Below are 23,112 nucleotides of genomic sequence, written 5' to 3'. Positions count from 1 at the left end.
CTTCTGCCGTGTTCAAGTTCAAGCCTCCATCATCTCTGGCTGGGATTATTGCAAGAGCTTCCTAACCATTCTCTCTGACTTTTTCCTACTTCAGTCACTCCTCAATCATGCCGGTGTTTAAAACATCCAAGGACTTTTCTTCTTACTCATAGCAATGTCAAAAGCATTGCAATGACCTACAGGTCCTATACCATCTGCCATCTAATACCTTTCTGACCTCATTTGCTGCTATTCCCCTTGCTCAGTCTCTCTAACCAAAGTGGCCTCTTCTCTGCTCCTGGAACAAGCCACAGGGCTTTTATTTCTGGGGCACTGTTTTTCCTATTTCTTCTTCCTGGAACGGTCTTCCCATAGACAGTCATATAGCTGCAGGTTTATCTGAGTCTGTTCATGCTGCTACTACAGAATACCACAGACTGGGTAATTTACAAAAAACAGAAATTTATTTCACACAGTTCTGGAGGCTGGGAAATCCATGATCAAGAGGCCAGTATGTTCATTGTCTGGCGAGGGCTGTCTATCTCTTCTTCCAAGATGGCACATTGCTACTGCGTTTCCAGAGGGGACAAATGCTGTGTCCTCACATTGCAGACAAGCAGAAGGGCAAAAAGGGACTAGCTAGTTTCTTCTTGCCCTTTTATAAGGTCACTAATCCCATTCATAAGGGGTCTGTCCTCATGACTTAATTACCTTCTAAAGAGCCCATCTCTCAATACCATCACCTTGGGGTTTAAGTTCTAATATATGAATTTTGGAGGGACACGTACATTCAAACCACAGCAAGGTCTTTACTCAAAAGTTACCTTCTCATTGAGGCCGTCCCAGGACTTCCTATCTAAAATTTCAGCCCGGTGTCCCCACCCCCAATGCTTGTTCCTCCCCACAATATCTTTTCTCCGTAGACTTCATCTATGTCAGTATCTAATCTATTTAACTCATTTATCTTGTTTATTATCTGTCTCCCTTTTTGGATTCTAAGCTCCAGGAAGACAGGGATTTTTTTTTTCTGTCTTGTTTTGTTCACTGTAGTTTCGCCAATGCCTGTCACATAGTAGGCACCTAAAACATTTTTGTTAAATGTTGCTGAATTTCATTTAGATAAAATTGACACCATAAACTTTCTACATAAAATGATAGCAAAAATGTTTTCCATTTCTAAGCTTGTTAGGTATTCAGTTGGTCCTAATTAGCAGTTCTGAAATCAATTTTGATTATCTGACAACATGATGTCCAAACTGAGGTATTTATATTTTCTGTTTATCCCACTTTCTGGAACATTTGATAGCAGCTCTCTACCACAAACACATTTTTAGATTAAAATTACTTCGCCCCCCTATGGTTATCTGTGGGCACTTGTAACAAATTGTTTGCTAGTGCTGAGTGAGCCAGTGCTGATTGGCCATTGGGAACTCGAACAAACTTTAAATTTCAGCAAAATGCTCAGAGACTGCTAATCCTGCAACAAGAAGCCAGGTATTCTGAAGGTAAAAGATACCAGGTAATTTGGCTTTCATGTTCTTGATAGCAAATAGCTTTATATCATAGTTGTTTACGTTTTTAAGATGCTTGCCACCCAAGTAGGTTTTTATTACCTTTGAAAATCTTCTCTGCTGAGCACAACTATGTATTATTTGGTGCTTTGCTTTATAAACTAGGAAATGTATTACCATGCTCTAGAAATCATCAACTAAAATTGATGATCTGATAACAACTTTCTCCTTTTTTGTTATTAGCATTATCAAGATCCAGAGTAACTCAGACTTTAATTTTCCTCTATCCCTTCACTTAACAAACTGTAATCAGGAATATCTGATCTTATTCATACTTTGAAACCTCGTCTGTGTTGATATTTCTACTGATCAGCATTAAATCATTTCATAAATTACTTACGTTGTCCTGATCTATAAAATGCTTGGAAGGGTCAACTATAGTTAGAATTTAGATCCATTAATTTAGAAAAACATAGCCTAGGATTTTAGAATATATTTAATAGCTATATTTATTTCTCCAAATACCAGCTTTTCCTTGAGATGTTTAAAGATTGCGAGAATATTTAGATTATTTTTTCCCATAAAAATATTTTTTCTTCATGAAATCTCAAAGTGGTATAAATTTACTGTTTTCATAATATAATAATAAGATCAATAGTCCAAAGACATGTTGACATTTTTCCAGTCAACTCACTGGTGAGCTCAACTAGTGAGCTCACTAGTTCCTGTTGGTATATTTACCAAAACATAAACAAATACCTTTGTTTGTAACTAAATGTTAGTATTTTGAACATCATTTTGTTGAGCCCAATATAAGCCTTTAAGTCAACTGCACATGGATTTTTCTGTAATGAGATAAAAGAATAGAAAGTTATTTAAGGCGGCAGACAGTCTTGATTAAGAAAACTGGGTCTATAGCCACATTGCCTGGATACTAATCCCAGTTCTGTCCCTTAGTATTTGTGAGTTATAAGGCAAGTTATTTGATCTTTTTGTGTCTATTTCCTAATCTATACAACAGGCATAGTAACGCCACCTAACTTGTAGGGTTGTTGTGAGGCTCAAATAATTGAATGCATGCAAAATTCTTAGACCCAGTGCTTAGCTCATTTTAGTATTCAATAAATGTTAGCTATTAATGTCAGGGTTGCAAAAATTAGTTCACTCTCCAGCCCATGAATGGCTACTAATTCAGACACATTGCTAATGAACATGAGACACAGATTAGGGTACCAGCCCGGAGGGAGATAAGCTTTCCCCACAGTGCAATCTGCTGCCCTGACAGACTTAGAGTGTGTTATGGGCTGCTGCATCAACTTAATGTCATTTTGAATTATGCAAATAATTAAACAATCTCTTTCTAAAGACAAGAGGAAGAAGAGCTGATGATACAGCAAATAAATGTGTCTATAAAATATATTTCTATCAACTGACTTTACTGTTTTAATGATATTGAATAATTTTCATTTTCACATTGGAATAACTAGACATATGAAAGCTCCTAGATTAAAATGTCCACACTCGGGTATAAGTAAATTATACATGGTCTATACACACACATACACAAAAAGAAATGAACTGCCAAGGGGAAGGGTGTTTATATATTCCTATGTGTTTTATCTCTTCTTACGGCCACAGTTTATAACTGGCAATGCTTTGTGGTAAGATATTGTTGTCTTTTCACAGAGATTCTCAAAGATGCGAGTTTTCTGTGTGGGACTACTCTTTTTGAGTGTGACCTGGGCAGCACCAGTAAGCATTTACAAATTCAATTATGTTTCAGATAATCTCTTGTTCTCTTCGTTTGTTTTTCTTTCAAGCAATGTTTATTTAAATTAGTAGCATCTACCTAATTCACTTATTTTAAAAAGTACCAAGCAAACAGAAAGCATCCAGCACTTAACACACTTAACCAAGGAGGTTCTCAATAAACGTGTGCTGAACTATGAGATCTCACAACGTTGCCTTTTAAGGAACACCAAAACCAGATTTTTTGAGAAAACCAGGAGGCAGCCACAGCATTTCAAATCCGCTGATACTAATGAGTGATACTCAAAGACTCAAACTATAACATGGCAAAATAACCTTTTAATATTTTCCTGAAAACTTAAAGAATTTGACATGAATGTTTTAAAGCTAACCAACTAGATTTAGCAGATAGATAAAAATACAAAGAGACAAGAAGTCTTCTGTATTTCTTGCAACACCCCAATACTGTGGGATCCTAGTCGTGATTTTTCTCTTCATCAGTGAGGCTACAGATGGGATGTAGTACCCCCAAGCTTAGCCCAAATCAAGCTCCTACTTCCCTGTGTGTCTTTTCTTCCCTCTGACTCACCCAGTTGAATATTCAGGATGTGACCAAATTATCTTGTGAAAATGCTGAGTGTTAGTTATTTTCTGCAATGCAGACACAGTGCTAATTAGATAATGTCTGAGCAGCATCCTAACTTATCAGAACAACCTTTTTGGTTGGAGAACCATGGAAACAAATTGTCATCCCATTGCCAGTCATACTTATATATATAGGTCCTGAGTGAGTGGGTGACTAGTAGGGTAACCAGGCTGATGAGGATGACCAGGCAGCCGAGGGCCACATGAAAGGCAGTGAAAGTTGGGGAAATGTGTTCCCTTCTCCACACACTCTGTGCAACAAGGGTGTGCAGTACAGTCCTGTGGGGCCTGTACTGCTCACAACACGCATTTGTGAGGCCCCAGGCACAGACCTCACTCAATCAAGGCCTGGAGGCTCAGGTGTCTCTCCCACCTCTCACGGTGGAAGAATGAGTCTTGCTGTCCCAGCTCAAGTCAGCCAGCTGAAGACTCTATTTTGAGCAACGTATTCCAAGAAACAGCTGGAGTGGGGCTTTCTCATCATTTTCCAGTAAATGTGCTATGTCAACATCGATTCAGTGACCACTGATCAGAAGAGGACGCCAGCTTTCCTCCCCAGAGGCAGACAGTGCCACCTCCGTTACAGGGCCACATTCAAGCCCAAGATATCTGCCTGAGGGTATAGTGGGGAGAAGGGAGGGATGCGTATTTCAAATGAAAGCAGCTCAGCAAGGATGCAGAGGCAATATTTGTAACTGCGAATCATTAAATATGATGTTTTCTTCCAGGTATAAAGATGCCATTTTAGTAATTACCTAAATTTTTAAATGATAGATTGGTGGCTTAAGAAACTAGTATATACTCAGTCACTTGCATACGTCTTGGAATTACAAGCCAAATTCTAAAAGATTTTTAAAAGGAAGAAAATGAATGTTTATTAGGCTATGCAATTCAGTTAATATTCATCAACATGCAGTTAGACTAGAAAGACTTTGTTGTAAGTCACAATAAATCAAAACTGTACCTAGGTACTCTATATTGTCAAGTATGTTTCTAACCCATATGTGTGTGTGTGTTCTGTAAGAAGATCCCTGATACCCCATACTATGATTTCTTTCTTTTGCTTAGTATCTGCCCATCTCATTTTTATGCTTTCTTCTTCCTATAGTCCAATTTCCAGAACTGTTTGCACTGTTTTTATATTTTTGAAGAGTGATATAATGGTCCAAATTTATATTCACAAGATTATATAAGAATCAACATAAGAAATGCAATAAAGGATAAAACTATAAAATATGCCTTGAAGATAATTACTATAAAGTTTAGGAACATTTCCTCTTATTACTAAATGCTTTTTCGTATTTAGTCATTTAAAAATGTATTATTTTAACCCCAGGACTTTGAGGCAGAAGATTTAAATCAAAATATCTTCTCTACTTCTACTGCAACCACCAACTGTATGAGTGTAGAACAGTGGAATTCTGTTTCTTCCACTGCTTATCTTATAAGGGTTACTTTGGGACTCAAATGAGATTATGTGTACAAAAGCAATTTACAAACTATAAAGTGTCCTATAAATAGAAGGTGTTATTGATAAACTATTGTTATTTTCTAGAATGGAATAGAATATTAGCCTGCTATGCCTTGGAGTCCAGCCATGGAGGTGCTTTCTAAACTTCTGAGTTTTGTATTTTGAAGATGATTTTATCCGCTAGAGTCCAGTCCGGAAAACAAAATCCACTACAGAGAGCTCAGTAAAGGGGCTGTCTAAGGGAAACTAGCTATAAAGTATAAGGAAGAACAGAAAGGCCAACCAAGGGTGGTGAGACCACCCAAGGATCAAAGTTACCACCACCCTTAGGGCTGAAGGGGAAAAAAAAAAGGTGCTGCTCCTAGGCCCCTGGGTGGGGGAACTAGGACCACAAAGGAGATGTACCCGGTTCTAGAGATGCAGCCCCAAAAAGAAAGAGCAAAGAAGGACATGCCCTGGCTTCTCTCTCCTTCTACCCCTCAGTCTCATGCCAGGCCTCCTTCACCCAAACCCGGTCTGAACACAGAGGACAAATGAGTTTGGGAAATGAAGGAATCAGTTCAGATTGAGCTGGAGATTTAAAGGCGCTTAGAGCAAGCCTGGACATTCCCAATATCTTAGTGCGAGGAACAACCTGTCTGTATTAAACAAAATATAGAAACTTACAGCTTCTTCAGGAAGAACACTTTCCAGGTAAATATGACGGCTGGCCTAGGTGGCCCTCTTTCTGTTTATCTCTTTATTCAATCTTTCCCTTAAGGGGTTCTCTCTTTTATACGATTGATCCACCGTGATGCCTGCTTCCACTGTAGCACACCCATTCAAACACGACACAGTCCGCCCACTGGTTCCCGGTGCCACATCTGAGATAGGCTAGGAGTTTCTGAAAGAAAGAGGTAAATGAAAAATACTGAGAATTAAAGAACTGTTACATCTATTCCTTTCATAAAACACTTGCTCCCAGATTTATGGTTCCTGTTCTGCATGCTTTCCTGTGGTATACAAACTTTAGCCCAAAGGCCTGGGACAAACTGCCAGGGTCTATTCTTTCTTCATTTCCGCCCTTTCTGCGCTTCAATAGCTACCCTTCACCCTATGCTACCCTCAAGAAATTTTGACACTTTATGTCAAACCAAGAAAAAGAATTTGTCCTAATTTGCTGGCCACCTCCATTTTTCCTTCTCAGAATGAAACATCTGGCAGCAATAAGGTTTTATTCTTAGGTGTGATCCTACCCCTCATGTGAACAGCTATGGTTTGACTCTCCCTGGGCCATCAACAGCCTCATACCTTAATTCAATATTACAATTACTCAACTTATATAATTGATGCACACATATAATTTAAATCGTCAAACTCTGATTTTAGTTCACTTATATTTAACAACTCCCAGTTTAACAACTCCCAGAAAAGAAGTGAAAACTTCTTTTTCAGTGGATTCCGATGGCAGCCAAGCTCCTTCATCTGGGGTGCCATCCCTCCCTTCTCCCCCAGCACACCCACTTAGCGGTTGTCTGAGCTTGAATCCAGTTCTGTAGTGGAGAAGGCATTGTCTCCCTCTGGGGGCAGAAAGTTGGCACTGTCTTTCGTAATACTGAAACAAATACTAACAAGATGAATGTGTCAATCTTCTTTTGGTTAGAATGATTTTCCACATTGAATAATATAACCCAGTGAGAGAAAAATAAATGAAACGTTTGTTTAATGAAGTTAATGAAATAGAATGTTCTAGTGGGTGAAGTTTTGTTTCTTGTTTCCTTTCAGACATTTCAACCACAGACTGAGAAAACTAAGCAAAGTTGTGTGGAAGAGCAGAGGGTAAACAGAATTCATCTTCTCAAATAACTCTATTTTGGCTCTGTAAAGAAAAAGTCAGTGAGAGAAAAGTGTAACTGTCAAAATAGTCTTGGGTACTTTGAATGGAAGTGCAAAATTATACAACATAATATTGGCACTTTCTAGTCAATCAGGTATTATAATTCACACACCATGTGTGACAGAAAAGAGGAAAACATTGTGAATAGAGATTTATTTCTCTCCAATGTGATTTCTTCCTTCAAATGAAACAATGCTTTGCCAGGCAACCTTCTCAGGGCTAAGTGAGTAAGAATTTGGGAACATTGCTACTAGCAAACAATATTTTCCCACACATGCACCTGACAAACACTTGGCTCTCAGAATGATAAATAAGGGAGTAAAGGGGAAGGTAGCTATCAGGTTTTAATGAGGAATTCTATGTCCATGGAGTCAGCTTTCCATATGCAAACAGTTAAAAGAATCCTCCCCGCTTTGCATGCCACCAAATTGCAGCTTACTTCTGCCTATCACAGAAAATTATGTTCTAAGAACTAACAATCTTCTGTACTTTATCTCAGCTGAAAATTACAAAGGCCAACATTGCCAGCTTAAGAGCCTGAATGTTCATGCTGTGAGTTTTGCCAATTAGACATCAGACATGAATATTGTAAATCCTGCCTTTCTCCCGGTCCTCTCACCCCCTCCCACCTGAAAATATTTCCACATGCTCCAATTCCATAGAAATTTGGTAATAAAATCCATCCACCCTAGGACAGAAAGCAGTTGACAGGCCCTTCGGGAAAACGGATTTAGAGTTATGTAGAAAAGAGAGAAGGAACAAGTTGCTGTCTTCGGGAGCTGGCTGACACACACCCTCCTGTGGTTATAAGAAGTACTACCATTTGTCAGAGGCAGAATTCAGCTTCACCCAAGTTTTAAAGTTTCTCATAGGATTAAAAAGAGAGCTCAAAAATTTCTTTGTAAGAGATAAAATGTGCCTTAATATAATGTCGTGTTTTTGTAGATAACATACAAGGGTCACCATGAGAAACATGGACATTATGTTTTTAAGTGTGTTTACATGTCACCTGGGAAGAAAAATCAAACTGATGTAAAGGTAAGCTGAATCTCTGAATGACCATTCTTAGCATGACTAAACTCTGGACTAGCCCTAGAGGAAAATGTAGGGGAGGCGAAGTTTACTTTTGCTTGCTCTGGGATTTCTGTCTTAAGGTTGGCACTTTTTGTCCCTTCCCTCACTCCCCGGGCTCCTCAAGCCTCTCTACTACAAAACTCTGGGTCCCAGAATCTTCCTGATCCCCAACCCATGCCTTGGCCCACATCTCGCTCTGCTTCAGGACCTGCGGCTGCAGGTGTGATACTCATGGACCCCAGGTGCCCATGGGCTGCTGTGTTATGGCTTCTAAGTAACGTTTGGTATTTTATAAGGAAGTTTTCTTGACATATTCTACCATACGCTCTGACGGTGGGGATCTCAGCAGAGAACGGCTAAGAGGAGAAACCATTTTGGCCTAATAAGTGATACATTTTACTGTCTCTTAAATTCATTCCATGGGTAACTCCATCTGTGTTGGGTTGCTCAGAAGTAAAAGAATGAGGCCCTTGTCACTGCAATGACAATAATTCTTTTCACTCAGTCCCTTCTTGTAGATTCATTGGCCAAAGGGCTGGAAATAGCTTGAAATACCATCAGAAAAAGGGCTATTGACTTTTTCCAAATCTGGTTTTATATCCCATGGAAGCAATAGTTTGTTTCCCTTCAGAATGTTATTTTCTTCTGCCATCAATATCCTTTAGATGACATCTCTAAGACTACATCTAACTGTAAATAAGTTAAAACATATCCATTTGACAAATACATGTGGAGTTCTTAACTAGTGTGTAAGATACTATGTGAGATAAAATGACTGAGAAACAAATTCTTTCTCTCCAGGATCTTAGAGTTAGAAAAGAAACAAAAGGCGCTTACAGAAATTATTGTGAAACACGACAGAATGTGGGAGGTGCTATGTGAGTAGTATCCAGAAGAGAAAAAAAGATCATGCTTTAGGGGCTTGGAGTAGAAAAAAATTAGTTCCTAGCCTCTAGTGTTCATAATGGAAACAATTGCACTGGGCCATGGAGGATGAGTAGGATTTGAGCAAACAGAAGTGAGGCCATTCTCCATGAAAAAACTCATAGGAATCAAAGCATGGAGACTGAAAAGCAGAGCATAGAGAAGCAGTCAGCCAACTGGTACACGGACCACCGAACAGTCAGAAATCATTTAACACAAGCAAATGTAAGAAAAGTTTCTTTCTATTTTTTGATATTTTCTTCAATGCAAAAATAGCCATCATAGACCACAGGTTAAAAGTTGTTTCATGTTTTCATTTATAAAATTATCCTATTCAGTCTTCTAATAAAATGCACACAATTCATTAGTGTATATGTTACTTTTTTTAAAAGCAGAAAAGCACCAAAAATAAAACATAACTTCCCACTTCAGACAAGAGAGAGAAAAAATTAGGAAGAGATTACTATAACCTACTGATTTTAGATTTAGTGTTTAACTCAAAAGGTTATATTACTAATGAGTAAACAGCAATGAACTTGATTGCAAAGGAAAACATAAATGTCCAAGTAAAACTTTCTGAGACTCAATTACTCAAGACAAATATTTAAAATACTTTTTGTTTAGTGATATATTACAAAGTTTATTTCTATTTTTTTCTCATGGCAAAATCTTATTTCAGAATATACCCACCAATATTAAAAAAATTAATGAACAATAATGCCATAACTTTTACAAATAAGTAATTTCAAATTATATTTTACAAATATTACACATTGGCACTTTTGCAGACCACATATTAGCCAGCTTCTTAAAAGTACAGGGCACTTCTAAAAGCCATTTTTATTTTGAGATTCAAATGTTAGCTGATTCAACAATTTCCCCACTACTTCCAACGGTTAATAAGATACATGTATAAAAGCAGACAGTCCTCCAAGCAGAACAGTGCCTCTGTTTGGGAGCAAAAAGAGAGAGAGAGTCCAATCAAAATCTATTTCAGATAACATCCCATCAACGGCTACAAGCTTGCAGAACACACAGCCTGAGGGTGAAAATTGGCCAATACGGGAGCGGGGGATCCAGAGTTTTTCCATCTTCATCTGCCTCTACAACCAATATTAGAGAAGTCCAGAGACTGGGAGAACCTCTGTGCATCCAGTAATCACATGACTATCATTAATATTATCTAGGAAAGAAACTATCATTCATTAAAGGGCTATGCCCAGTTCTGTATGCTTTACATGCATTATTTAATAAAAATCATTTAATTCTTCCCAAAATATTGAAAGGTAGATATCATTTTTATTTTACAGCTAAAAAAAGCTAAGGCTCAGAGAAGTGAAATAATGCTCCCAAGATCACACAGCCCATAAATGGCAGTGAGGCAACTCATTCTAATGCATGTGCTCTTTCCATAGCACAGCTACTTTCATGAGCACTGGACTGAGGGATTAAGAAAGACAATTTGGCAATTCCTGCCTGCTATTTCACTCAACACATTCCCTATGATCCTGCGCGATCTCAGCTCACTGCAAGCTCCGCCTCCCGGGTTCACACCATTCTCCTGCCTCAGCCTCCTGCGTACCTGGGACTACTGGCACCCACTACCGTGCTTGGCTAATTTTTTTGTATTTTTTTTTAGTAGAGACGGGGTTTCACCGTGTTGGCCAGGATGGTCTCGATCTCCTGACCTCATGATCCACCCACCTCAGCCTCCCAAAGTGCTGAGATTACAGGCGTGAGCCACCACCCCAGCCTGCATTTGGTTTTTCTATCTTCTTTGCTACCTTCCCTACACACTTGACCAAATACTGTGAGCTTCTGGCTGCATGCTCTTTTTCTCTCCATCAGGGAGCTCTCGTGTATTCTGACATCTTTAATGAACACATCTAAGATGCCCACATGCTTGACAAGAGCCAACAAATTGAAGTGGTGGTCAAAAAGACAGCACAAAATTAAGCTGTTATTAGTAAAAATAGGGCTGTGGTCAAGGCAAGGAAGCGGATGAATTCCCGATGCTTGGGGCTGATCAGGTCCCATCAGAGTCAAGGTCTGATTTGGGATCGCACAAACAAAAGGGAATTCATCATCAGGTGATGGGTCTGAATGGAGTCACCTAGCACAAGGGGACTGTAGTGTCAGCCTGGAGAAGAGAAAGCTGCCAGTGAGTTCGAAGGAAAACTAGACTTTTTCAAATGTTGGGAGGGTTTCACAGGAAAGAGAAAATAAACTTATTAGGTGTTGCATCAGGAAAAATGGATACTAGTTTCAAGTTAAAAATTTATTGAAAAAATTACAACTATATATAAGTGAAACAATAGAATCTGAAAAGTAATAAACAATTAGCCTGTAAGATGTTCAAGGAAAGAAGAGTTGACCATAGGCTATGAAAACTGGGAAGGACTTGTACTGGGACCCCCCAAGAACCTGTGATACCCAATTCTCTATCTCTAACTGTATATTGCTTTTTGAGCTCAGGTTCTATATTCCCTTAACATCAATATGTCTAACATTAAAGTCCTTGTCTTTTTCACCCTGTCTCCATTTTTACATGTTAACATTCCAGTCCATTTTAGTTATTAAGGCTTTTTCTGCTTGGGCACCAAAAGAAGGGTTTTTTTTTCTTTGTAATGTTTTTCTTTGGTATAATCCTAATCCAAGTGATTACATCTCATTACTGGATACTACAAAAGCTTCCTACATGTTATTTCGTACCACTGTTCCTCCTAAATCCTTAATTTGTATTTTGTTAATCTCCTATGAACTTTCACTAGCTCTTCACACTCTACAAAATAAAACCAAATTCTTCACCCTGGCATTCCATCTTCTACAAGTCTCCGGCACTCTGTTTGTCTGTGCAGACCTAATTGGTTACAATGTCTCTGCCTCACAGACCTGCCCCCACCCTCCACACCCCTCAGGATCACTGCCTTTGCCAATGAATATCACCAGATATTGCTTAGAACATGTAGCACCCAGCCTAATTTTTTCCATGTTCCACTCTCTCAATAAATATCTCTTATGTTGATTTCATATTACTCATCAATTCAAAGGCCTATGTAGGGATGTTGTATATTCCAGCTCATCCTACAATTTGGAGGTGAAAAGAAAAAATGACATTTAGTCTGTCTATAATCGTTCTGTTGCTCAAGAGCTCCTCATGGAGGAGCAAGGGAATGTGCAGAAATTAAATTCAGTCTGTTTAAACTTAAGGTTATCTAATAATTAAAATAGTTTATTTAAATAAATCAGTCTCTTCAGTTAAAAATGCTCAGATCCTCACTCCCCCTCCTTCTCCCTCTAAGATGGCATCCAGGTGTGTGGCTTACACCATCCACTACATACCGTGCACCAAATGGACAACATGGCTTACACCATAGTGAAGAGGAAGACTTGGAATCTTCAGATATGCATGGGATAATGTTGCCTAACCACTTGAATGTGTCTTGCCCTGCTTCATTCTAAAATGAAGTTGTTGGCTACCATAGCTTAGGATTCATCAGTATAGCCTTGACTGGGGCCCAGTGGTGACTCAGTCTCTCTTAGCTCCCATGGGCAATTTAGACTTCTCTCTGTTTGAGTATGACTCACATTTGTCCCTAGTATGTACTCCATCTACGCTGCTCCTTTTAGACCCACTTCACTTCCTCTATGGCAACACTCTCTGGAAATCTCCAGACCAGATGCTCAGACACTTCTATATTTAGCCTATGCTGCAGAGAAATAGCGAGTGGCATAGGGTACAGTCAATCTCAGCTCTTTCTTCCTGACCGCATTGTTCTGCCAAGCTTACTGAAAGTTGACTGCACCCAAGGGTGATAAAACCCAGGATATGGAGCAGCATCTTCACAGATCCTGCCCCTTCCCCCACCAAAAAAAAAGAATGAATTGAAATATAGATATAAATACTTTATTCTCCTGCTCCGCTTTCTCTTTTTCATCCCATTATTCTCCCAGGGACTTTTCTTTTAAATGTCAGAAGATTCTTCTATTTGCAGATTTTCTGTTTAAAAAGAAGCAAGAAAGAAAGGAAAGAAAAAGAAAACACTCTTTCTTTTAGGCAGATGAATACCTCTGATGATCAGATTGAAGGAAAGAAAAGAGAGAGAGAGAGAGAACTAATTTTAATGTATGAAATCCATTTTGCTTGCAATGACTCACTATTCCCACTCTGTAGGCTTAATCATATTATGTCTCAATTGTGTCCTGCTTCCAAACAATTGACTATGCCACTTATTCTTAAAATATTCTCACAATTTCCCTTCTGCATATTTGAATATTACCCGTTTTTCAAGCCTAGTTCATTCTTCTTTCTCCATGAAACCTGATTTGACCATTCTAGAATGACCTCTACCAGTAAACCTCTGTTGAGTTAATAGATCCTTTTTATTAAATATCTGGTGGATGGTTTTTATATTGCCTAAGAATTATTATATTTTTAAAATTTTACATGAAATAATCACTTCGTATTGAAAATTGTATTTTAGCAGGAAGAGAAAAACAAAGACAATATTGGTCTTCACCATTTGGGCAAGAGAAGATATCAAGAGCTATCATCTAAAGAAAATATTGTCCAGGAAAGAAAGAAAGATTTGTCCCTTTCTGAAGCCAGTGAGAATAACGGAAGTAGTAAATCTCAAAATTATTTCACAAATAGACAGAGACTGAATAAAGAATATAGTATCAGTAACAAAGAGAATATTCACAATGGCCTGAGGATGTCAATTTATCCTAAGTCAACTGGGAATAAACAGTTTGCGGATGGAGATGATGCTATCAGCAAACTACATGACCAAGAAGAATATGGCGCAGCTCTCATCAGAAATAACATGCAACATATAATGGGGCCAGTGACTGCAATTAAACTCCTGGGGGAAGAAAACAAACAGAGCAAACCTAAGAACGTTCTAAACAAAATTCCAGCAAGTATGAACTATGCTAAAGCACACTCGAAGGATAAAAAGAAGCCTCAAAGAGATTCCCAAGTCCAGAAAGTTCCAGTAAAAAGCAAAAGCACCCATCGTACTCAACACAACATTGACTACCCAAAACATCTATCAAAAGTCAAAAAAATCCCCAGTGATTTTGAAGGCAGCGGTTACACAGATCTTCAAGAGAGAGGGGACAATGATATGTCTCCTTTCAGTGGGGACGGCCAACCTTTTAAGGACATTCCTGGTAAAGGAGAAGCTACTGGTCCTGACCTAGAAGGCAAAGATATTCAAACAGGGTTTGCAGGCCCAAGTGAAGCTGAGAGTACTAATCTTGACACAAAAGAGCCAGGTTATAATGAGATCCCAGAAAGAGAAGAAAATGGCGGAAATACCATTGGAACTGGGGATGAAACTGCGAAAGAGGCAGATGCTGTTGATGTCAGTCTTGTAGAGGGCAACAACGATATCATGGGTAGTACCAATTTTAAGGAACTCCCTGGAAGAGAAGGAAACAGAGTGGATGTTGGCGGCCAAAATGCTCACCAAGGGAAGGTTGAGTTTCATTACCCTCCTGCACCCTCAAAAGAGAAAAGAAAAGAAGGCAGTAGTGATGCAACTGAAAGTACCAATTATAATGAAATTCCTAAAAACGACAAAGGCAGTGCCAGAAAGGGTGTAGATGACTCTAATAGGAACCAAGCAATCTTACATGAAAAACAAAGGTTTCCTAGTAAGGGCAAAAGTCAGGGCCTGCCCATTCCTTCTCGTGGTCTTGATAATGAAATCAAAACCGAAATGGATTCCCTTAATGGCCCCAGTAATGAGAATATACCACACAGCAGAAAATATCATTATGTACCCCATAGACAAAATAATCCTACACAAAATAAGGGTATGCCACATGGGAAAGGCTCCTGGGGTAGACAACCGTATTCCAACAGGAGGCTTAGTTCCCGTAGAAGGGAGGACAGTAGTGAGTCATCTGACAGTGGCAGTTCAAGTGAGAGCGATGGTGACTAGTCCACCAGGAGTTCCTAGCAGGGTGACGGTCTGAAGTCCTCATCACCTGTGAGTTGACGTACAGGAGAGCCACCTGACAGCTGACCAGGTGAAGAGAGGACAGGGTGAAGAAATGAGTGAGCCAAGAATCCTGGTCCCCTTGGGGGAATTTTTGCTATCTTAACAGTCACAGTATAAAATTCTATTAAAGCTATAATGTTTTTAAGAAAAAAAAATCATTACAGATTTATGAAATAGGTAACATTTGAGTAGGTGTCATTTAAAAATAGCTTGTGAATGTCACAAATGCCTTCTATGTTGTTTGCTCTGTAGACATGAAAATAAACAATATCTCTCGATGATAATTTGTGTTAAGTGATCTATAAGAAGCTCTGTTGTCTGTGGTGCTTCATTTCAGAGGCAACAAGCTTAGCTCTGCCTCCAGCACAGGGAGTGCCTATGAAATTGATCCGCTGGGGAAATGTCAGCTGTGTTCCTCCACCCTCTCTGCTTGAGCCAGCCTTTCCTTTCCCCTCTGACCTCCATTTGTGCTGATACAGAGATCCTACTTCATGTCTTCTTCCACTCTTTCCTCTGGTGCACATGTTGCACATATTCTGCGGCAAATATTAGCTCCTGAAACAAATCTCCATGTTTTCATTTTTCTCAGTTCTACCTCCTTCCAGACAAAGAGGACTATAGGGTAGAGGGAGGGCAAGAGGGAGAATTTGAGGAGAAACACAAATGCAAAGCCAAAACAAAAACTTAGTTTGAGAAATATCATTCACTGGCTGATCCCAAATCATTTCCAGGCTATTTCTTTCTCTTGTCTTTCAGTGTAGAGGTTTTTCCAGCTATTAATGGCTTTGTGACACTGTTCTGGAAACTAGACATAAGTCTCCTCGGTTAGGGAACAGGGAAGAGCTCTGGAAAGCTCTTGTGCCTCCTGATAAGAAGAATTTATATAGCTGGTATACCACCCTTTCTCCTTTCTTGCCCTTTTCTTGGCTTGACATGAACCTGATGCATGGAGGAGCAGTCATGTTGTGGCCATGAAGGAAAGGACAAAATAATCCTAGAGGAGCTACTGAACCAGCTCCATCATCAGCTTCCTGCCTCCAGAATCTTTGTCCTGTGAGAAAAAGAATGCTCTTTTTAAGTGACTGTTTGGAATTTTTGTTGCTGCTGTTATTGGTAGCTGAATTGAATTTGTAATTGATATACCTCTCCATTTTTTACATTCCTCCAAATGAGGAAAGTCAAAAGAAGAAAAGAAAGAGGCAGAGAATAGAGAAAGAAAAGTGCACACATTTTCTCTTTAACATGTAAGCTTCCAAACAACAGAAATCTTGACTGAGACATTCTGTACAGCACCTAAATTATTAAGTTGAATAATGTATGTAGCAAAAGTCAAGTCAATGTCAATATATTATGGCACCTTCAAAAAATCTAAACTCCCACATTGGGTAGATAGAGGGTGCTTCATTTACTAAATGAAAGTAGCCATATAAGCTATTGAATAAATCAGACTCTCAATATACACAAATAATAATGGCTAACACGATTTGCATAGATACCATGAGCCATGCTCTGTGAAGTCCTTTCATCCATACAAATACTCTATAATATGGTTACCATTATTACCCCCATTCTATAAATGAAGAAAAAGACACAGATCTGTAAGTATTTGCTAGGATTTATACCCAAGGAGTCTGGTTTCAGAGTGTTTACTCTTAAACAATCACTAACATGACATTTATTGCAAAGATAAATGTACATAATATACACATACATATATGACTGTATGTATATATAGACATGTATGTATACACACGTGTACATAGATTGTGTGTATATTCATCCACGTAATAGGAATATGTATGAGTATATGTGTGTTTTCGTGAGTGCACACACACACACACACACACACACACACAGAGAGAAACTTGAAAGAATGCAAAGTAGAACCTAAAAACAAGGAATATCTCCCCCCCGGCCCCTCATTTGTTCCCTATCTTCTGGAAACAACAGATCAGAATCAAGGGAAAGACTTAACATATCACCCAATGTTACCATCAGAATTCCGGAGTAAACTATTCCTAGTAATTTGCTTTTTAAAAAGTAAAAGACAATTTGCGGGAAAAAAAAAAAAACTGGAGGCAATTAATGAAGTAAAAAAAAAAAAAAAAACTCTATCAGAATTTAAATTGCAGATTAATAAATTGAAATCAACCTGCTACTTATATTTCAGGTTTATATCAGAGTTTTACATGTAAATGGTCTGATCACATGAAAACACTTGGCATGGTAAAAGAAAAATATGAACTGATGGAGAAATATTAATGCTTTCTTTGGGTAAATACAGATGGACCCTTCCAAAAGTCACCTGTCATAGTCTGCTATCTAGTGGAGAAACTGCATATTTCAATTCTCTGGTCCGATTTTGTTTCCTCTCTCCAAGCTTCAGTTTTCATGGATATTTCTTCAAAACACTGACAATGTTCATATTTTTTTTTCACCCAGTTAACAGAAACTAGAAGTGTGTTGGAATCCACGATGCATTGCTATTTGATGCAGACGTGGAGGAATTAGTCCAAACACAAAAGGCCAGAGATCCACAAGGACAGTCAGTAGTCAAGAGTGAGGCCCATGTCTTATCCAAAGCCATGTTTTAGCCATCAAGCTGCACTAACCTCAGTTAAAAAAAAAAAAAAAAAGATATCTGTTTCTGAAATTGGGCAAAAAATTTCAGCCTCACGTAGCTGCCTTATAAGGGACGATGGAAATTGACCTAGCCTGCCACCTTGTGATCAAAAAGAAAAGGTCGCTGTACCAGTCCTGCGAGCAGGGTCCAGTTCCGTCATTTATGTGCAGCCCTGGTACTCCATCCAACCTCACCTTCCTGGCCTTCTCTGCTTGTAAATATTTACTTTGATTTTATAATACTAATTAATCTGCTCTTGGCAAGTCTACCAGTAAGGGCAACATATCTGACCTTGTCTGAAATAACATTTCGCTCAGTTGAAAAATATTTATTGAACAACCATCTTTTACAAAATTATTTGGAGATCAAAAGAAGAGATGCTCTTGGTCTTTATCAAAACTCTAAGTAAGTAGGGAGAAAGTCATATGAAAGATACAAGGCAGAATGTGTTAAATAATAGAAATATAAGTAAAGTGAGACAGGAGTTCTGAGAAGAAGATGAAAGTCTAGCTGAAGGGAAGAGCCAGGAGATAGTAAAATCTATTTTACTAAACGTATTACACATAGAGAGGCTGCAGACAATAAGTCTCACTGGTAAATAAGAGCTTCACAGTGGCGTCCTTAAGTGATCCCATGTGTAGTTTAGAGCTTAAGAGAGGTCTCCCCAACCAGTGGATGGGGAAGGAGTGGTGAGTGAGGTAGGGGTCAGGGGAGGTGGAAGGAAGAAGACCAGCCAGGAGGAAGTCACTCAACAGGCTTTCGCTGTGGTCTAGAATAAACATCATGTTGTCTCCTCACTCTGTCTTTAGGGCCTGCCTGTAACTAAGTAGGAGCTCAAGACAGCATAATTTTCAAAGACATTATGATGCTTTTACAGAAGTCCACCTTTCAAAAACAACTTCGATATGAGAAGGTAAACTCTGCTAGTCAAGAGAATGATACTTACAGTCATATGTGTTAAAATATGGTATTAGACGTCCCAAAGGAAAAGGAGAAGAAACAGATGAGTCTGGATGAATGTCAGGAAGAGGGGAATTGGGGGGCTGAAAGAGAAGGGGGTAGATAAATGGTTAGAAAAAACTTAATGAGGAAGCCTGGAAAGAAAAGAGAACAAAACTCCAATACAATCCTAAGTCCAGAAATCCAAATGAGAATAACGTCAAAAACAATGAGTGGACCCACACAAAAGCTGCAAGAAAATCTACCTGAAGCTGGGGTTTACACTTTCGAGAATAAGAACAAGAGGAGCTGTTTCATTAAATGAATAATACTTTATCAATTTGTGGGCATATGGTTTAGTGTAACTAACCATAGACACTCCCTGTTTAGAAGTGACTTGCTGGATTTGAATTTTAAGTAAATTTTTACAATTGTTAGGTTAACAGAATAATAATAGAAGTCAAACAATCTTAAATAATTTTTACTTAAAACAGCATTAGGAAGATAGAAGTATTAGGTTAGTGCGAAAGTAATTGCCATTACTTTTAATGGCAAAAACAGTAATTACTTTTGCTCCAACATAATATCATGTGAAGAAAGAAAGTTGTCTATTTAGCAAAGAGGTAATTCTGAGCAGGCCGGCTGGGGCAGATCTTAGACACATTGCATAAATAAGTGAATGGAGTAATATTTGTGATATAAGTCCGTGAATGGGATCCAGGGATTTCCATTTTTAACAGGTCCCTCAAATGATTTTAAGGCAAGCCAAAGTTTGAAATCACTAATATGGATGTCTTTCCCAGTGACCTTCAAATCAGGCACCTGGGCCTCCCACAAATCTATGGCTAGTCCAGACCTTCCCCTGTATTGACCTGCCATTGCAGGAATATTTCAGTTTATGATGAAAAATAGCTTGTCCTTGTGGATTATCTTATATCAACAAATAATAAAAATATCATTTAAAGTGAGTGTACAAGGCTGGGAGTGGTGGCACAAGCCTGTAATCCCAGCACTTTAGGAGGCCGAGGTGGGGCAGATCACCTGAGGTCAGAATTTCAAGACCAGCCTGGGCAACATGGTGAAACCCCATCCCTATGAAAAACACAAAAATTAGTCGGGCCTAGTGACACAGGCCTATAATGCCAGCTACTTAGGAGGCTGAGGCACAAGAATTGCTTGAACCTGGGAGGTGGAGGCTGCAGTGAGCTCAGATCGCGCCACTGCACTCCAGCCTGAGTGACAGAGTGAGACTTTGTCTCAAATAAATATTAATTAATTAATTAACTAATTAAGTGAATGTACAAGATAGCATTTATAAACAGACCTTTAGACAGGCTCTTGCAAAACAGAAACTATTCACGGTGCATATACGTGACTTCCCCACTCGCTACTCTGTGGAAAATAATCTGGTGATTGTGGAGCCGTAGTGTGCCATCGGTCATGTACAAACCGGTCATCCTGACAGGATATGATCACAACCGTTCAAAGTTTACGTGTCTCTGTAAAAGACAGAACAGAAAGTGTGACAAGGAAACAAAATAGGAACAGAAGGAGCAAAAGTTGAAAGTACAAGAGCACAAAAGTCACAATATGCTGATTTGAGACTGAGCTTACTGCCTCATGTTGTGCAAAAGTGTGAGTTCTGGAAGAGCATTCCCTATTAATAGAATCTTTAGTTAGTAGAATTTTACAGCAATGATCCATAAATCTGTAGTGTTCTTCTACAAAATCTGCCTCTGTCCTGGTTCAGTGTTGGTGCTCTGCCTTCCACAGAGATCCAGGTTGATGAAAGGCCCTTCCAGGGAAGAGCCCCTCAGTTGCACCATCATGTTATTCATCAGGACCAGATGAATAAAGAAAGGACGTACAAGCGTGAAAGCCCCCCAACATCTGAGCCTACTGGTAGCCAACAGAAACAAGTTTCCAACCCCATCTTTTGGCTTCCACATTTCAGCTTACTCTGGTCTGTTCATCTAACACTTACTAAAAGCATGTGACAGTAAGCTTTGAATCAATTCACATATATTTCTCTCTCAAAATAATGTTTATAGTTTTCTGATTATGAGAGAAATGAAAAACCCATTATATAAAATTACCAAAAAAAAAATCAAGAAAAAAATTACACTTTCATCACATTTTTTCCTGCCAGTTCTTTTTCTAACTATATACTGACATATATTCTAAGAAAACATATTCTTAGTGTCCTTTTCTACTATCTTAATTTGTTCTTTTATCACATTACCACATATTTTTAAATTTTATTATATACGTTTACCACAATTTGTTCAGTCTACTATTGAAGGATACTTAGCATTTTCCCAGTTTTTCTCTATTATAAACTCGTGTTTTTCAACTTTACTGAGGTATGATTGACAAATAAAAATTGTATATGATGCTTAACCATTCTTTTTAAATGGCTGCATAAAATTTACTGCTTGGATTTACTGTCCTTTTTTTAGCCACATCCCTATTGATAGGCATTTAAATGATTTTTAGCTAATCATTATTCAAACAGTGTTACAATAAACAGCACTGGTCATATATCTTTGTGTATAACGGTAGGGTAAAGTTTTAGCATTACCAAGTCTATTTTAAATATGAGATACAAAGATGCAACACCAACTGTCATATACCTGAAACCAGGTTCTTAGAGCAAGTAGGTGAATATTGCACTTTACATAAATTTGCCTCTGTGACACTTCCACCTGCAAACAATATGCCCCAGGGCAGTTAATTCCAAACACTGGTGACAGACTAGGTCCCGTGGAGTCATCTGAAGATCTTTATCATAAAGCACAACCCCTGAAGCTCCTTCTCCAAAGATTCAGATTCTTTGGTGGGTCCTAGTATTCTACATTTTAGGAAACTTCCAGATGACACTAATACACAGCCAGGTTTGAGCAATACTGCCCTAAGAACCCTTGTTAAGGAGCTTTTAAAATGCAAAACCAGAAAACAGTCACTAGGTGGCAACCTCGCTCACTTTTTGAAAAGCATTTTGAAACAAAGAGTTTTTAACTTTCATTCACAATTAAATTTGGAAATGTCTCCCTAAAGGAAGTTTTTTTAAAAAAAAACGTGCAATCAGGTGCCTCTCTTTTCTAATGCCCATATCCTATTAATTTTAAACTCCATAATTAAAAAGAAGGGCTCTTTTGTTTGAATAATAACAGCCCCTTCTGGAAACTTAATCTAGTTTTTGTTTGCACACATCTCTCCTACAAAACTCTGAATTTCCTGTTTCCTTAGATAATAAAGTGGAACTTGTCTTAACTAAAAAGTCTCTTTTCTTTCTTACTAATGTCCGAATCTCATTAAAGCCAAGATCAGCTGTGTTTAGTTTTGTGAGGCTAAACCCCTTGATATTAACACGTTGCCATTCTTTTTCTAACCAGCTCTATACGGGTGCAGAGATTCTTGGAAGAAATCTTAGAGATCATCTGGTCCAGTGCTCACCTAAAGCAGGTTCATTGTGTTTCATCCCTAATAGCTGGTCGTTTTGCCACTGTTTACATACTTACACTAACAGGGAGTTCATTACCTTACCTTACACTTTTGGTGCTAGGCAGAATGATTCATTCATTTTCCACATGGCATGTTTCCTGTTTTCTACGCTTCTGCTCATCAAACTAAACATTTTTCAATGACCTTTCGTGTGCTCTTTCACCACACTTACCTCCAGTTGGTTGGGCACAATATTCCACATATTGTTTGAACGTCTCAGCAGACCATGTAATAGTCCACCCTTTATTCTGGCCACTCAATCCTGTTAACATAGTCTAGGATTGTGTTCGACTCCTTAAGATCTACAAAATGCCTGTGATCGCACTTGGCCCAAAATACAGGCTGAGTTCATATCAGTTTCCCTTTCTCTTTATTTCTAATTATATGAGTACTAACTTCCTTCCGGTTTTTGTTTGCTCATGCGCTTACTCCATTAAAAACAATATTAGGCCAGCTCTTCTCTTTGTACCATATTATAGCATTTATTTTCTGATCCAGCATACATCATGCTCTACTTCATAATGCTATTTTATTGAAGTTTCTTCAATCTCGATTTTGTGATCCTAAATATTAACTATCACTCCCAGTTTTTGAGATGCAAATACTTCCTGAGTGTTCATTCAGCAGTTGGAAGAAATTCTGAACAGGGCAGAGGGCAGGCTAGGACATTGCCTGCACCATATTGATGTTGGCCCCCTTGTAGCCTGACGCTGATCTATTAATCAATACTTTTTGGGTGCAGCTGTTCAGTTAATAATGACTATGGCTCTATTATTAACTAGCCTAGATATGCCCACAAAAGAATT

General features: G+C 38.6%; 1 protein-coding gene and 1 long non-coding RNA gene across 3 annotated transcripts; one reads left to right on the top strand and one right to left on the bottom strand.

The window, feature by feature from the left end:
- Window positions 1-1,371: 1,371 nt before the first annotated feature.
- LOC105479648 (matrix extracellular phosphoglycoprotein) lies at window positions 1,372-15,524 on the top strand. Of its 2 annotated transcripts, none has more exons than XM_011737740.2 (5): window positions 1,372-1,498; window positions 3,177-3,242; window positions 7,120-7,173; window positions 8,177-8,269; window positions 13,717-15,513. In XM_011737740.2, the coding sequence occupies exons 2-5, from the start codon at window positions 3,189-3,191 to the stop codon at window positions 15,178-15,180; spliced, it is 1,665 nt and encodes a 554-aa protein (XP_011736042.1). In that variant the 5' UTR covers window positions 1,372-1,498; window positions 3,177-3,188; the 3' UTR covers window positions 15,181-15,513. The 2 variants fall into 2 exon arrangements, with proteins under 2 accessions (XP_011736042.1, XP_011736041.1); XM_011737739.2 differs by having other exon boundaries at window positions 1,373-1,498; window positions 13,714-15,524.
- On the bottom strand, window positions 5,314-20,296 carry LOC105479649 (uncharacterized). Its single transcript, XR_003017579.2, has 3 exons — window positions 20,127-20,296; window positions 18,810-18,906; window positions 5,314-6,238 (listed from the first exon to the last, which is right to left on the bottom strand). It is a non-coding gene; the product is annotated as an uncharacterized lncRNA (long non-coding RNA).
- Between the last annotated feature and the right edge of the window lie 2,816 nt (window positions 20,297-23,112).

This window comes from Macaca nemestrina, chromosome 3 (assembly GCF_043159975.1).
Source record: "Macaca nemestrina isolate mMacNem1 chromosome 3, mMacNem.hap1, whole genome shotgun sequence".
NCBI lineage: Eukaryota > Metazoa > Chordata > Mammalia > Primates > Cercopithecidae > Macaca > Macaca nemestrina.
Note: the sequence above shows the minus strand (reverse complement) of the source record. Positions and strands in the feature narration are given on the sequence as shown.